Source organism: Artemia sp. Qi Xiang Cuo, chromosome 21, assembly GCF_049724085.1.
Source record: "Artemia sp. Qi Xiang Cuo chromosome 21, ASM4972408v1, whole genome shotgun sequence".
Taxonomy (NCBI): domain Eukaryota; kingdom Metazoa; phylum Arthropoda; class Branchiopoda; order Anostraca; family Artemiidae; genus Artemia; species Artemia sp. Qi Xiang Cuo.
Genome location: NC_142814.1, coordinates 40,974,144 through 40,990,034, shown reverse-complemented (window position 1 = coordinate 40,990,034; position 15,891 = coordinate 40,974,144). Strand labels below are relative to the sequence as shown.

Here is a 15,891-nt window from a genome sequence, read left to right as displayed (position 1 = left end):
AGAATTAATATAATAAAAAATATAGATTAATTTTAATAGTTATTGAATTAGAATTACTTAAGAATTATAATTGCTTATAAATAGTTATCATATCAAATAATTAATTAATACACAGAGGCAGTTTTAGGGGGGACAGATTGGGTATTTGCCGCGGGTGCAAAAATTTTAGGGGTTCAAAATTTCAAATAAATAATATTTGTAGTACGTTTGTAATTTTTGACATTGTATTTTTATTAAAATAAAGTAGAGGGTGCTGTTGGCACTAAATAGAAGCAAATTGATTCCGAAATTTTCATTTATCCCATATGTTTTCCCATAAAAAGTAAGAAAAGTCAGATTTAAGTAAACAAAAAAAATCATCAATAAATAAAAATGTTCTTAATAAAATGAAAATTTTGTTAAAATTTGATCAGAAAATTTTTCGGAAACTAGTGGGGGGGGGGGCGCTAATCAAGATTTTGCCCCGTGTGCAAGAGAGGCCAGAACCACCCATGTTAATGCATTAATAAATAATAGCAAGTAATAAATTAGCTTTTGTTAATAATAGGTTTGCACTTTGTTTCAACTAGAATAAAGAAGAATATATCTTCTATAACCCCATATAACTCCTATCCTGCACACCTGACAGCTGATCTGTCGTCATTAATTCGTGTTATAAGTTTTCTTGTGAAAAAGTAGGTTTTTAATTTTTTTTTTTCACAAATCAGTTAACTATTTCTAAACCTAGTAATTTTCTATATTGTTATCAGGAACTAGAGGAACTATGGTGGTAGTGATGTTTTGCAGCTTTAATGTCTGACCTTACTCATACATTTTCAACATATTTCTAATTTGTTAATCATATTTCTAAAACTAGTATATTCCAAATTCTTTTCAGGAATGAGGGATGCTATGATGGCAGTGATGTTTGCAACTTTAATATCTGACCTTACACATACATTTTCAACATATTTCTAATTTGTATAATCATATTTCTAAAACTAGTATATTCCAAATTCTTTTCAGGAATGAGAGATGCTATGACGGCAGTGATGTTTGCAGCTTTAATGTCTGACCTTACACATACATTTTCAACATGTTTCTAATTTGTATAATCATATTTATAAAACTAGTATATTCCAAATTCTTTTCAGGAATGAGAGATGCTATGATGGCAGTGATGTTTGCAGCTTTAATGTCAGAACTTGCATATATATCTTCAGTATATTTCTAATTTATACTATTATATTTCTAAAAATAGTAATTTTCTAAATTGTTTTCAGGAATGAGAGGCGCTATGATGGCAGTGATGCTTGCAGCTTTAATGTCTGACCTTAGTTCTATTTTCAATAGCGCTTCAACTTTGTTCACTCTTGATCTTTGGAGAAGAATACGCCCACAAGCATCTTCCAGAGAAATTCTAATCGTTGGGAAGTAAGTTTACATTATTTCTTGTTTTTTCAATATCTTCTACAGCCATAGGACGTTCATTTTGCAGTTCGGGCTTTCGTGGCCTAGAATCTTATCACAATACTTGCATTCGTCATAAATTCTGGATCAAGTCCAGAGTAGAGATTTTGGAGATAATAGAGGAGGGCTCCGACTTTATAGGATATTCCCTAGATCTGAAAACTTCAGCCTCGAGCTTGGGATCTCGGCAAAAATATGTTTATAAATATTACTCTCAAAAAGTATATTAAATGTATTCGTTATGAGTGTTTAATCTCCTGAATTTTTTTTCCTAACTTAGAATCATTTGCAAGTGAATCTTGGAATTCTTTTAAATTCTCTGTAGCAGCCTTGAGCTTAGGAGGCATTAGTTAGAAACTCATAGCCAACTCAAGTTATCTTCTGCGTTAAACGGACCTAATGTTTTCTTCAGACGTTAATGTATGTATATTAAATGTATATGCTATGAATATTTTATATCTCGAGATTTTTTTTCTAACTTTAGAATCATTTGTAAGTGGATCCTCTATTTTTTTTTTAAATTCTCTCTTGCAGCCCTGTGCGTGAGAGGCATTAGTTAGAAACCGTCTTGGCCAACTGTTATTATCTTCTGCATTGGACGAACGTTAACGTTTTCTTTCACGCTAATGTTTTCTATGAATTAATTCAGGTTCAGCTGACTTATTCAATGCAAAAATGAATCAAGTACCCATTCAATGCAAAAACTGGTTTAGTATTGAATTAGCTGGGGGGGGGGGCTTTTGCCACCACCTCCTCAGTACTTTGTTGCACCATCTTCGTATTTTCAGTTACGTATACTTATAGTATAAGTATAGTTATAGTTACTGCCCATACTTATAGTTACTAGCTTTTACACTTCGGCATTCTGAGCTTCACGACCTGATACTAGTGTAATAATGACATCAGTCGACGTCAACATTGTCTTATTAGCTTTTATCTGTAAGAATGTTTAGTAGGATTTTGGCACCAATTCCTCATTTTTGTGTTGCACATCTTCTTATTTGGGTATGCTCGATCATCTGCTTCTTTTATTTCGGTATCTCTGAAGTTAGAACCTGCTGCTCGTGTCGTTATGACACTATTCAGCATCGACTTCGTTCAGGAGGCTTTTCTCACCAATTCTCTCCACTAGTGCTCCATTGCACACAATGGTACCAGTTGGGGGAGGACGCAGGGGGGAGGCAATTGACCCTTGTCTAGATATTTTGTCCCACCTAGATTATGAGAAAGCCCGTTTCTCAGTATTTTCGCTGAAAAACAGGAAAAATTATAGATATTGACCCCCCTTCCTAGATTTTGAGAATGCATTTTGCTCCTTCCCCCCCCCTAGAGTGTTGTGAATTGGTGACCCATATTGAACATCTTTAATTCAAACATTAATTCAAGCATCCGCATAAACGGGTCAGTTTTCTTTAGTATATCTTTACCTTTTTGGTACTATATGGCTCATTTTCAGTTTTCACTGTCATTTTGACTCGATTTGGGCTCCAACACCCCCCCCCCCACCCTCCCCATGTGCACCCATTGCTGTTATTTACTGGGATTTATATTCTTAAATTTATAACATTTATTGCTGATTTCTGAAATTGAAAGTACAATTACAGATAATCAAAATAGTGCTACCATATAGTTTGTTTGCTATGTTCTTCCTCTTTTTTGGATTAGTATAAAAACTATTTCACAGAATGTCTTCACCAGAATCAAATTGCTGGTCTGTAGCAAGGTTGCCAGCTGCCGACGTCTTAAAAGAGTGCAAATCAAGGCAAAAAAAGAGTGATCTTTGCTTAAAAAGAGTCCAAGTCCAAAATTTTGCGAATCCCGTCTTCCGTATCCCCTCTGAGGAAAAAAGGAGTGCGTTTTGCATGAAAAGCTTGCAAATTGGCAACCCTGTTCCTTGATTTAAATGCACCTATGACGAAGTTGCCAACTACTGATGTTTAAAGCGAATGAAAACTGACACCCAAAAAGAGTGATTTACACTCTTCCGTATCCCCTCAGAGGTAAAAAAGAGCGCATTTCAAACGAAAAGCGTGCAAGTTGGCAACCCTGGTCTGAAGTGGGTTTATGAAGCTGAGTTCAAACTCCCAGTTCCTTATTACCAAGAAGGGACTAATCACCGGAATCAAATTCCGGACCTTTTAATGGGTTTATGTAGCTGAGTTTGAACTTCTGATCACGTATTACAAAGCAGGGTTTAATCCCACTGTGCCACTGCAGGGCAGAATAGAAGAAAAACATATAGTGAACTAGTTGACTTTAAACTCCAGTTCAAAATCAAATTTATTCTTCTTCTGGTTTGGACGGTTATGGAGACGATTTCGCATAATCTTATCACCGGAATCAAATTCCGAACCTTGTAGTGGGTTTATGTAGCTGAGTTTGAACTTCTGATCACGTATTACAAAGCAGAGTTTAATCCCACTTTGCCACTATAGGGCAGAATAGAAGGAAAACATATAGTGAACCAGCTGATTTTAAAATCCAATTCAAAAATCAATTTCTTCTTCTTCTGGTATGGACGATTATGGAGACGATTTCGCATAATCTCATCACCGGAATCAAATTCCGGACCTTATAGTGGGTTTATGTAGCTGAGTTTGAACTCCTGATGACGTATTACACATCAGAATTTAATCCCACTGCTCCACTGCAGGGCAGAAAGAAGAAAAACATATAGTTAACCAGCTGACTTTAAAATCCAATTAAAAAACAATTTCTTCTTCTGGTTTGGGCGATTATGGAGACAATTTCGCATAATCTTATCATCGAAATCAAGTTCCGGGCCTTGTAGTGGATTTATATAGCTGAGTTTGAACTTCTGATCACGTAATACAAAGCAGAGTTTAATCCCACTGGGCCACTGCAGGGTAGAATAGAAAAAGAGCATTTAGTGAACCAGCTGACTTTAAAATCCAATTCAAAAACAATTTGTTCTTCCTCTGGTTTGAACGGTTATGGAGACGATTTCGCATAATCTTATCACCGGAATCAAATTCCGGACCTTATAGTGGGTTTATGTAGCTGAGTTTGAACTCCTGATGACGTATTACACAGCAGAATTTAATCCCACTGCTCCACTGCAGGGCAGAAAGAAGAAAACATATAGTTAACCAGCTGACTTTAAAGTTCAATTAAAAAACAATTTCTTCTTCTGGTTTGGACGGTGATGGAGACGATTTCGCATAATCTTATCACCGAAAGCAAATTCCGGGGCCTGTAGTGGGTCTATGAAACTGATTTTGCAACTCTGGGTGCACCAGTACAGGATTGCCAAGTTCAACTAATTAGTTTTGCTTATTTATTTCCCTGTTTCAAAGTTGCAATACTGACCAAAATGTGATGCTGCCCCAAACATTTCCGACTTTTGATATCAACGATACTGTAACAATTTAATTTTTTTACTTCCCCTAACAGAAACTGTATTAAATATTAAAGTGAATAATGACAATCCTGCATAAGCTTTTATTTTTCTTGCCAAACAGTTTTTTAATTAGATGAAAAATATTGGAAAGAAATCCTAATTTTAGCTGCCAAATTTATTTTCCATCAAATTAATCCGGTAGCTCAAATTAGCTATTTATTATATATTTAAACTAAGAAAAACTGTAATTTGCTCTCATAAAACATGATTCATGAAGTTTCCTTTCGTGTGAGATTTGGTTCCTGTGCTCAGGGGACACTTTTATATCTAAACATAATTTGCTGCTTGGTGGTTCAACCTCATCCCCCCCCCACAGGCTTTAAAGTTCTACTGATGTCCGCAAATTAAAAATTATGCTTAATGTATTGAGATCTTAGTTTATTTGTAAGGATTAGCCCAAATTTGAAATTTAGGTCAAAGCCTCCCGACCGGGGTACAATGACCTCCAAGTGTGCAAAAGAAGATTTTAAAGTAGAGAGAATATTATGTAGTTGCCTAGTATAGTACGTTCATCAAGTAATACCTCAGCAAAAATCTCGCAACACGTTCTAAAGAGGGAGGGGGCCAGATCAAATTATCGGATTCAGAAGGACATGTACTTGGAAAAGGTTAAGAATCCTCGATAGAGATCAGGGCCATATCCATGGGGGGGGGGGGGGTTACCTGGTTTGAACCCCTCCCCCACTGAAATTTTTGTCTGACTCGTAAAAACGTAACATAAATTGATATAAACAAATTTTGAATGCATTTTTTGAGGTTTTTCGTGTACCCCCCCCCCCAAAAAATCTATTTTTGAGTAAAACCCCCTCCGAAAAAAAAATCATGGGTACGGCCTCGATACAGATAGTAGATTTATTAATTTTTTTGTAGTCTTTTTTCCTACTATTAAACTCCTTTCTTGCTTTTGTCAAGTTTTTATTTTAGTCAAATTTTAAGCGTTGTCAGACGTAGGACCTTCACTTGATTGCAGAGTTGTTGTTTTTTTCGCAAACATGAAATATAAATACTTTCTCGTATCTATGGACAGCAGTGCCCTATATTCGGGGCAGTAATTCACTAGTCTACTAACTTATTAATTCAGAGACTTCCTGTCTCCTTAGTTCCGCGTTATGGAATCGATTCAATGATCTTTTGTCACATTAGTACAGAGACGTCCTTCCCTGTAGGTCTGTGTTATCCTTGGGACTGGGGAAGGAAGCCTGATTTTCCTACTGTCTGCAATAGCTATATTCTGCTATTACTTACTTCTTACTTCTCTTGTAGAAAGAAACAAGCTTCGTCAGCTCTCCTCGGTATTTAGAAGTTGACAGACTCTCTTTTACCACGTGGATCCATTTCGGGTCCTGGAGGGATGGAGGGAATATTCTATAACCCTAACGAATCTTGTCTTCTTCCCTGTTGGTGAAAACCGCCCAGGACTTCCAGGTCGGTCTTGATCGTGATTATCAGGGTTTTGCTTTGATCGCTAAGGCGTCTTCCACAAGGGCAGAGGCATGCTGGTTAGTGCTTTTTTCACAAGAAATTCTTCTGATCGGTGGTAGACGCATTCAAACAGAATGATCCGGTGTTTCTTTTTAATGTACGCAATGACGCACTCTTGACAACGTATCCTTTGTATTAGTATATCTGATTCTCGTGTTTTTCCGTAATAGTTTTTCTAGATTGAGTGCTGGTATCCTGTTTTCGTCATCACGTGGAACTCGGTGAGAATTTCAGGGAATTGAAGCATCCCTTGTGGGAATTTTTATTGATTTATTGCGAAATTCCCTTGATGCACGGAAAAGTATATGGAATATTCTCCTAGTGAAAGAATTAATGACCGAGTTTGAACGACCATGAAATAATACAGCCTTAAAATTTTAATTGCAAAATATATTTAAATAGATCTTAAAAATAACATAATATTCAATAAAACTGGAGAATTAAATAGATAATATGAGTTTTCAAATTTTTTGAACACCATATTATTGATGAAAATGCAGTTAATATTCAAAGTTAGGATCTGGCTTAAGAGAAGACAATGAAAGTGCAGATATCTCTTTGAGTACTTACTTATGCTTCTATCATGTGGGAGGGGCCAAGAAACCATTTATAAGTGTTTTTGCACATTTACGTATTTATTTATTTCAAGGGGGACACAAATGGGAAAATTAAAACAGGCGACTTATATGAATTTATTGAAACAATTCTAAATATCTTGTTTGAGGGAGGAGGCAGGGGAGCAGTACGTACGGGTATGAAGGCCATCTTATTGTACGTGCCCATATTTTTTAAAAGACTTTTTCAAGTGAGTGATCATTTGACACATTAATTTAGGACTTAAGAATGCTACTCTTAATTATTAAATACTTTATATTATTAAATTACTATATTATAACTATATTATTAAATTAATTATAACTTAATATATAGTTATAATATAAAATATATTATAACTATATTATAAAATTACTATATTATAAAATACTCTATATTATTACATTACTATATTGTAACTATATTATAAAATTACTATATTATAAAATACTCTATATTATTAAATACTCTATATTATTAAATTACTATATTGTAACTATATTATAAAATTACTATATTATAAAATACTCTATATTATTAAATACTCTATATTATTAAATTACAATATTATAACTATATTATAAAATACTCTATATTATTAAATACTCTATATTATTAAATAACTATATTATAACTATATTATAAAATTACTATACTATAAAATACTCTATATTATTAAATACTCTATATTATTAAATTACTATATTGTAACTATATTATAAAATTACTATATTAAAAATACTCTATATTATTAAATACTCTATATTATTAAATTACTATATTGTAACTATATTATAAAATTACTATATTATAAAATACTCTATATTATTAAGTACTCTATATTATTAAATTACTATATTATAACTATATTATAAAATACTCTATATTATTAAATACTCTATATTATTAAATTACTATATTATAACTATATTATAAAATTACTATATATTAAATAGTAATATATTATTAAATACTCTATATTATTAAATTACTATATTGTAACTATATTATAAAATTACTATATTAAAAATACTCTATATTATTAAATACTCTATATTATTAAATTACTATATTGTAACTATATTATAAAATTACTATATTAAAAATACTCTATATTATTAAATACTCTATATTATTAAATTACTATATTGTAACTATATTATAAAATTACTATATTAAAAATACTCTATATTATTAAATACTCTATATTGTTAAATTACTATATTGTAACTATATTATAAAATTACTATATTATAAAATACTCTATATTATTAGATACTCTATATTATTAAATTACTATATTATAACTATAATATAAAATACTCTATATTATTAAATACTCTATATTATTAAATTACTATATTGTAACTATATTATAAAATTACTATATTAAAAATACTCTATATTATTAAATAATCTATATTATTAAATTACTATATTATAACTATATTATAAAATACTCTATATTATTAAATACTCTATATTATTAAATTACTATATTGTAACTATATTATAAAATTACTATATTAAAAATACTCTATATTATTAAATACTCTATATTGTTAAATTACTATATTGTAACTATATTATAAAATTACTATATTATAAAATACTCTATATTATTAGATACTCTATATTATTAAATTACTATATTATAACTATAATATAAAATACTCTATATTATTAAATACTCTATATTATTAAATTACTATATTGTAACTATATTATAAAATTACTATATTATAAAATACTCTATATTATTAGATACTCTATATTATTAAATTACTATATTATAACTACATATATTATAAAATACTCTATATTATTAAATACTCTATATTATTAAATTACTATATTGTAACTATATTATAAAATTACTATATTAAAAATACTCTATATTATTAAATACTCTATATTATTAAATTACTATATTATAACTATATTATAAAATACTCTATATTATTAAATACTCTATATTATTAAATTACTATATTGTAACTATATTATAAAATTACTATATTAAAAATACTCTATATTATTAAATACTCTATATTATTAAATTACTATATTGTAACTATATTATAAAATTACTATATTATAAAATACTCTATATTAAAAATACTCTATATTATTAAAATACTCTATAATATTAAATTCTATCAGAGATTTCACAGGCTACCTAATGTCTAATGGTTCCAAATAGTTAATATTATTCCAAAATAAGCTTAATTTTCTAATTTCTTAAGCTGTTATGAGTGGGTAGTTTTAATTATGATGGGGGGGGGGAGGGCAATACAGAAGCAGAGGCAGAAGTTGGCTCTTCAAGCAGCCATGTTACGATATAAATTTTTTTAATATTGCTAAAGATATAGTTCTTTTTAAATAATGATCCCCCTCATCTCCTAAGTACCATTTCAAACGTTTTAAACAGATGTATAAAATCTAACCTAAAATGCCACTCACTATTACCTCCACTTTAAATATTATCATCTATATAAAGTATTATTTTCATTTAAAATAATAGTCAGAGAGTGATTTCGTACTATCATATTTCTACAAAACTAATTTCACCTACAAAAATATACCGTACTGCAATAAGGACATCCTCTCGTCACAAGAAGTAACCGCTCACAGCGGCTAGCTTATTATAAAAAATCCACTCTCTTTCCATTAATATCTAAACACCACGTCTAAAAACCATTGATGAAACGCCCAAGTCTTTACCTGCCCCTGTCCTAAAACACAGATTAAAATGTATAGAGAGAGTTAGAACCCCTTACGAAATTCAATAAAAAAGTTGTCTGGAGTTTACTACAGTCATAAATTCCGTTTTTTTTTTGCCTTGTTGGCAATTTCTTTTGAGTGACAAGTAATTGTAGAACATTAAATTTCATGTCTTTAACCCTTAGCAGACATTTAAGTGGTATTTCTAGTTGCTAGTGAGGTAGCAAATGCTACAAATTACTCCATAGTGTATCAAGTTTTCATTGTTACGTAACTGTAAGATTGACATGCTAATTTAAATAATCTTTGAAATATAATTTAATGAATGATGATCTCTAGAATATTTTAAAACAAATAAAAATTACCTTATCGCGGGGGGGGGTCTCATCTGATTTAGTGTCTGCTTCTGAGGTTTGATATGTTATTATTTTGTCCTTAGGACTTTTACTTGTGTATTTTTTACTCTTTGTGCACTTTTGTGCACTGAGGACGGTCGAACGGAGGTCTCAGTCGAAATATCCGCATGATTATTTTTCTTTTTTTCACTGGCTGGAATTGTGCTCATTTTTTCTTCTTCACAGTTTTTTTTCAGTTTGTGGTTTTTAGTTCGTCTTTATTCTATTCGTTATTCTGTTGTGATGGAGGAGGAGCGTGTCTAGCTGTGTTGGTCTCAGGTGGCCTGATACTGCAGGGAGTCGTTAGCAGTGGTAGTAGTTATTATATTGTGGAGTTTTTGAGCGAGTTAGATTTTTATTGGTTTTGCATCATATTAATTAATTATTTTAATTTTATTAATATATTAATTATATAAACCCTTATTAGTTTTGCATTATGTTTTCATTAGTTTTGCATTATGAATCAGTCATATAGTCGAAATATCCGCTCTATCCGTTCCCTTTCTTGCGCTGCACGCTAATAAAATAAACCCTTTCTTTGAAAAACACTACTCAAAGCCCATCAAACTGAGATAAAAGATCTTGTCTAGGTTCGAAAGATTAAATGATGTCTTCTGATATAATTGAATTAAACAAAATTCAACTAATGAATTCTATAAGAACTATTCGTGAACTTGATTATTTTTCTATATTAAAGAACAGGTGCAATATGATTTCTATGTTGCTGCTCCCCCCCCCCCAAAAAAAAAGAATTCATGCTGTATACATAGAAATATAAAACAACCGGAAATGTGCGCTCAACCGAATATCTAAGGCCACTTACATAATTATGGAATGTGGTACCTTATACGCCCCCAACTGAAATCCAAGGCCGCTTGGATTTGAAATGTGGTGCCATAATCGTACCCAACCGAAAATGTAAAGTCACTTCCATACGAAGTGCGCCACCATTTATGCACCCATCTGAAAATCGACCACTTGCACACGAAATCTGATGAGAAAACGAATAAATATCTTATAGTAGGCCTACTCGCTCAAACCCAGGCCTACACATTCCTGTACTAAAAAATAGAGGAGGGAATGTTAGAATTGGAGCAAAAACAAAGCTTGAAGGCTTTCTTGACAGAGTTAAAAACTTGACGGTCTTAAAAATGGCTTTAATAGAAAAACTGATTTCTTTTTGTGAGATTTCGCTGATTGTTTTGTAGCAATAATGTAATTTCAACAGCAGCAAATATGCTAAAACTCATCTTCTGTAAAGTAAGGTAAGGGTAGTCTGGATTTTCCTGATCATCTTTGCAATTTCTTGAAGTATTTTGTGTTTTTTTTTCGTAGCGTAGTCGCAAAATACGTTTTCTCAAGTGTACTTGAGATTACTTTTTTCTGCAAATTGAAGCTTGTGGGAACTAATGCCCGGGCAACACCGACTTGAGAATTTTAGACCTGAGAATACCGGTTTCATAGCCACAAAGACAAGTGATGGGTGATAGAATGCCTATAATTTAGGGTATATATTCGCACATAATGGCGGAAGGGGGTAAAGTATAGCGGGTCTACATGCAAAATATGTTAGCTAAAATTGTTCTGCATGTTATGAAGTAAGAACAGTTTTCGAACTTCACTCTGTCCAAATACTTTACTTTTACCCCCTTTGCAAATATATAGCCCAGATTATAAAAGTCCAATGCATTTTGTCACCCGTCACTTGTCTTTGTGGCTATGAAACCGGTATTCTCAGATCTAAAATTATTCAGTGTGTTCTGAATAATTAACAAGTACCAAACATTTCAATAAAAAAGCCAACATTTTTGAATAGAATGTTTTTTTCCGAATTTTAACTTCACAACTGTATTACAGAAGTGAAAAATTTAAATGTCCAAAAATAATTTGAAAAGCTTGTTATTGGTATTTAGTTCCCAACTATTGTCTACTAATGCTATATCTTTGTATATTCCTCCGTATTCCTGTTACAGATAGAAAAACTACCGACCAAATTTCCATCTTTTCTTGTTTCAAAAAATTATGCCTTAACTCTTTAACCTGATTAAATGGAGGAGGATTGGCTAGATGTTTTCCAAAGAAATTGGCTACAGATTGTTTTGAGTTCCCAGCTGACTGCCCGCATCTCAAATAGTAAGCTATACGGAAAATGTGGGTCAATCCCGCTTCAAGGGCTATAATGAGGCAGCCCAAGAACCCCTTGTCGGGCATTCGTCTTGGGCCAAACGAAAAGTGGGTCGTCCCCCAATGGGGAATATGTCGTAAGGAAAGATTTAAGGGAAATGGGAACTTGTTGGGAAGGTGTAAAGAGGGATGATTTTAATATATTAGGACGGGGGAGGAGCATGCATTGCTGTGCTGGCCTCAGCTGTGTTTGCCTTGGTGGCACAATAAGTTGTTAGTAGTAATAGTAGAATAACCTGATTGGTCATTCACGAATATTATACTGGAAAGCTGAACAACGTTCAACTTAGGACATTAAGAATGGTACACATAATTGGCGCTGTAGTCGTGATTAATTTTGATACAGTCACCTCTCGATAATTTCAAGCTCAAGGGACCAGAGGAAAAGTTGAAATTACAAACATATTCAAAATAACAAGAGTTCAAATAATCAAGAAGGAACAAGGAACAATTTCAAATAAACAAGTGCTTTATTGAAAATACATAAAACGTACATGTATATACCTACATATAAACTCTTTTATTTAACTTCTCAATCACACATGTATATAGAGTATGTTAAAACCATGCGGGCGAAAAACTTATTTTGCAAAGTCTCTATGATGTTTTTTTGATGAATCGACTTCCATCTACATTGTTCAATTCATTTTCAGTATTGATAAGACCTGTAAGGAAATTATTACTTGTTTCTGTTCTGAGAGCGTAAGGTGTTGATGTATAATCTTGCTTTGTTGATGTGACTGGAATAATTTTTTCCTCTTTTTTTATCCCCCTCCTCCTTATCTTGAAAAGACAACAATTCAGCATTGGTTAAAGCACCATGGACAACAATTCCATCGTCCGCGTGAACAAGATCCTCAAAGGCATAGTTTGGTAGAAGTAATCGTTCGTGTCTAGGGGGACAAATCCCTTCGAATATCGTGATTTTGATAACTGTGCAGGGTTTTCTGTTTCCTTAGTAAACCCCTTTTTTGAAGCAGCTTTGTAGGGTGGTAGAACTCCATTTTACCAGGCTTTATCAATCTTAATTATAAAGGTCAAAACTGTTATTTTCACATTCTCCCTTTTATCAATGCTATCCAGCAGAATTTATATATTTTCATAGAGTATTGCCAAGCAAGATGCTTTCGTTACAAATTGAAATCATCGAGGTGGTTCTTTTTTAATTTATCAAGTGTTTTTCAAGACAACGCAAACAAAGTTCGAATTATCCAGAGATTCAAATTATCGAGTGTAAAATTATCGAGATTCAGCTGTATCATAAGAAAGTGTGACTAAAATGTAGCCCGGGCATAAGGATTAAACCATGAAATCAAGCGCGGAGTTGCCCCACGTTCAACAGAGGTAATTGCAAAAATCTATTGAATAAGTATAATTATTTTACTCTACTGGAAGTGGATCAACATCAAAATAAATTTCTTGAAAAAAACCAAAACGACAACCTTATCGAACCTTTGAAACTGATAAAAATATTTTTACTGATAAATATTACTGATAGATAATCATAGAAAAAAATATTTTACTGATAGATAAATATACCAAAAATTTTTTATCAGTAAAAGGAGGAATTGCAGCGTATTGAGCCCTGAAGCACAATAAGCAAATAATTATTTTAAAGGCTTCAACAAGTGCTTTTGAACGTAATTCAGTATTTGCAGTTGCATATTGAATGCCAAAAATTAAAAAATTTGTTTGCAATAACCTTATTGAATGCGGGGTTGTTCTTTAAAATTTGCAAACAATAATAGATGGCGTGTGATTATCGTTCAGAAAGAAACTACTCATGCTGATTGATTAAAGTAATGTTATTTCGGCTGCAGTATTTGAAAGGTTAAACGGGAAAGTTTATTTTCTTAGAAAAATTTGACTTGCAACACATCCCAAAAGTAATGATGTATAACATACCGTGTTTTGACTTGTCACAGCCGATTTAAAGCTGGTTTTTATTAACACTATCTTTTTTAGGTTATTTGTCGTCTTCTTGGTAATTGTCTCCGTTGTGTGGGTCCCAATTATTCAAGAGCTCCAAGGCGGACAAATGTATATTTACATTCAATCAATCTCAGCTTATCTGGCACCACCAATAGCAGCCGTCTACTGCCTCGCCATTTTTTGGAAAAGGACAAATGAAAAGGTAAGATAGATACTGTTTTACTTTAAAAACAGTTTTTACAAGTAACAGAAATATTTTTCCTTCAAAAATTACCAGGGATTGTTTTTTACTTAAAATAATTTTGTTTATTCGTCTACATCAATATTATCGCCTCCGGGATAGTCTCTGCGAGGTGGTGCCCATTTCCCGTCACCAGGTGTATATCTCGGGATGCCATGTGTGCCGCGCAATTCGGCCACGCTTAACAACGCACCACAGGGTGTACGCAATTTCTGAAAGCGGGTACCCTTTCGAGGTTGCTCATCATATCTTATGGGCTCATGTCCAGGGATTTCTTCTGATTCCTGAAATATTCCTAAATTCAATTTTAAAATAACATTTAGCTCTCTCAGCGATACACTTATCTGGCTAATTTGGAGGCGGAGGTGTCATTACAGTTCTGTTGAAAAGTATTTTTTTGTGTTTTTTTTTTCCGCAGCGTAGTCGCAAAGTGCGTTTTCCCAAGTGTACTTGAGATTACTTTTTTCTGCAAATTGAAGCTTGTGGGAACTAATGCCCGGGCAACACCGTAGTTGAATATTTGGTACTTGTTAGTTATTCAGAACACACTCAAGAATTTTAGACCTGAGAAAACCGGTTTCATAGTCACAAAAGCATGTGATGGGTGACGAAATGAATAAAATTGAGGGTATATATTCGCACATTAGGGGGGGGGGATAAAGTATAGCGGGTCTACATGAAAAATGTTTTAGTTACAATTGTTCTGCATATTATAAAGAAAGAACTCTTTTCTAACTTCACTCTGTCCAAATGCTTTACTTTTAAGGAGGTATGAGTAGATGCAAATTTTTTTGCCGCAAAGTTTTGACCACAAACCGGGGAGGGGCGTTTTTTTTAGATTGCTTTACGATAGTATTGAACTTGTACCTACGGATTGCTTGATCTGTTCCAAGAACTCAGAATTCTAGAATTGAATTGAAGTTGTTAGAATTGGTAATTATAAGAATACCAAAGCAATCTACTGCTTGGTTGTTTCATCAACAATCAACAATCATTTGTTTGGTTACAACGCGTAACCTGTCTCGTACCCGTTATCTGTTATGACGTATTTCGATACTTCTGTATTGTTATGACGTATTTTAATACTTCTGTATTGTTATGACGTATTTCAATACTTCTGTATTGTTGTCACCATCATTTAGCAACCTCTTAGCAACTTCCATTTGTCATTTTTGAATTTAGTAATTCCGTGACAGATTTTGCTGTCACACCCCTCATGCGCAAAATATTCAAATAGTTTGATAGCACGAGCCAATTTATATGCCAACATCATCAATCACTTCTCTGAATGTGATTTGGTGATCATGCATTTCTTTTTTATTTCACCGGATAAAGCATTTAAAATTTTATGAAAGTATTGTGGTTGGCCCAAAGTATTTTTTCAATTATTTAATTTTCAAAGATGCAAACATATACCCATGACAGGTTACCCTTCCCCCCCCCCCTACCAGACAGTTCGGCTATGCTAG

At 32.6% G+C, this 15,891-nt stretch overlaps 1 protein-coding gene across 1 annotated transcript in view; it reads left to right on the top strand.

Annotated features, from left to right (window-relative positions):
• LOC148939551 (sodium/mannose cotransporter SLC5A10-like) overlaps positions 1 to 15,891 on the top strand; it is a 200,568-nt gene that overhangs the window by 161,686 nt on the left and 22,991 nt on the right. The window contains exons 8-9 of the mRNA XM_089107078.1: positions 1,263 to 1,413; positions 14,215 to 14,383. Of these exons, the coding sequence (XP_088963204.1) occupies positions 1,263 to 1,413; positions 14,215 to 14,383 (320 nt within the window). The remainder of the gene's footprint in view (positions 1 to 1,262; positions 1,414 to 14,214; positions 14,384 to 15,891) is intronic.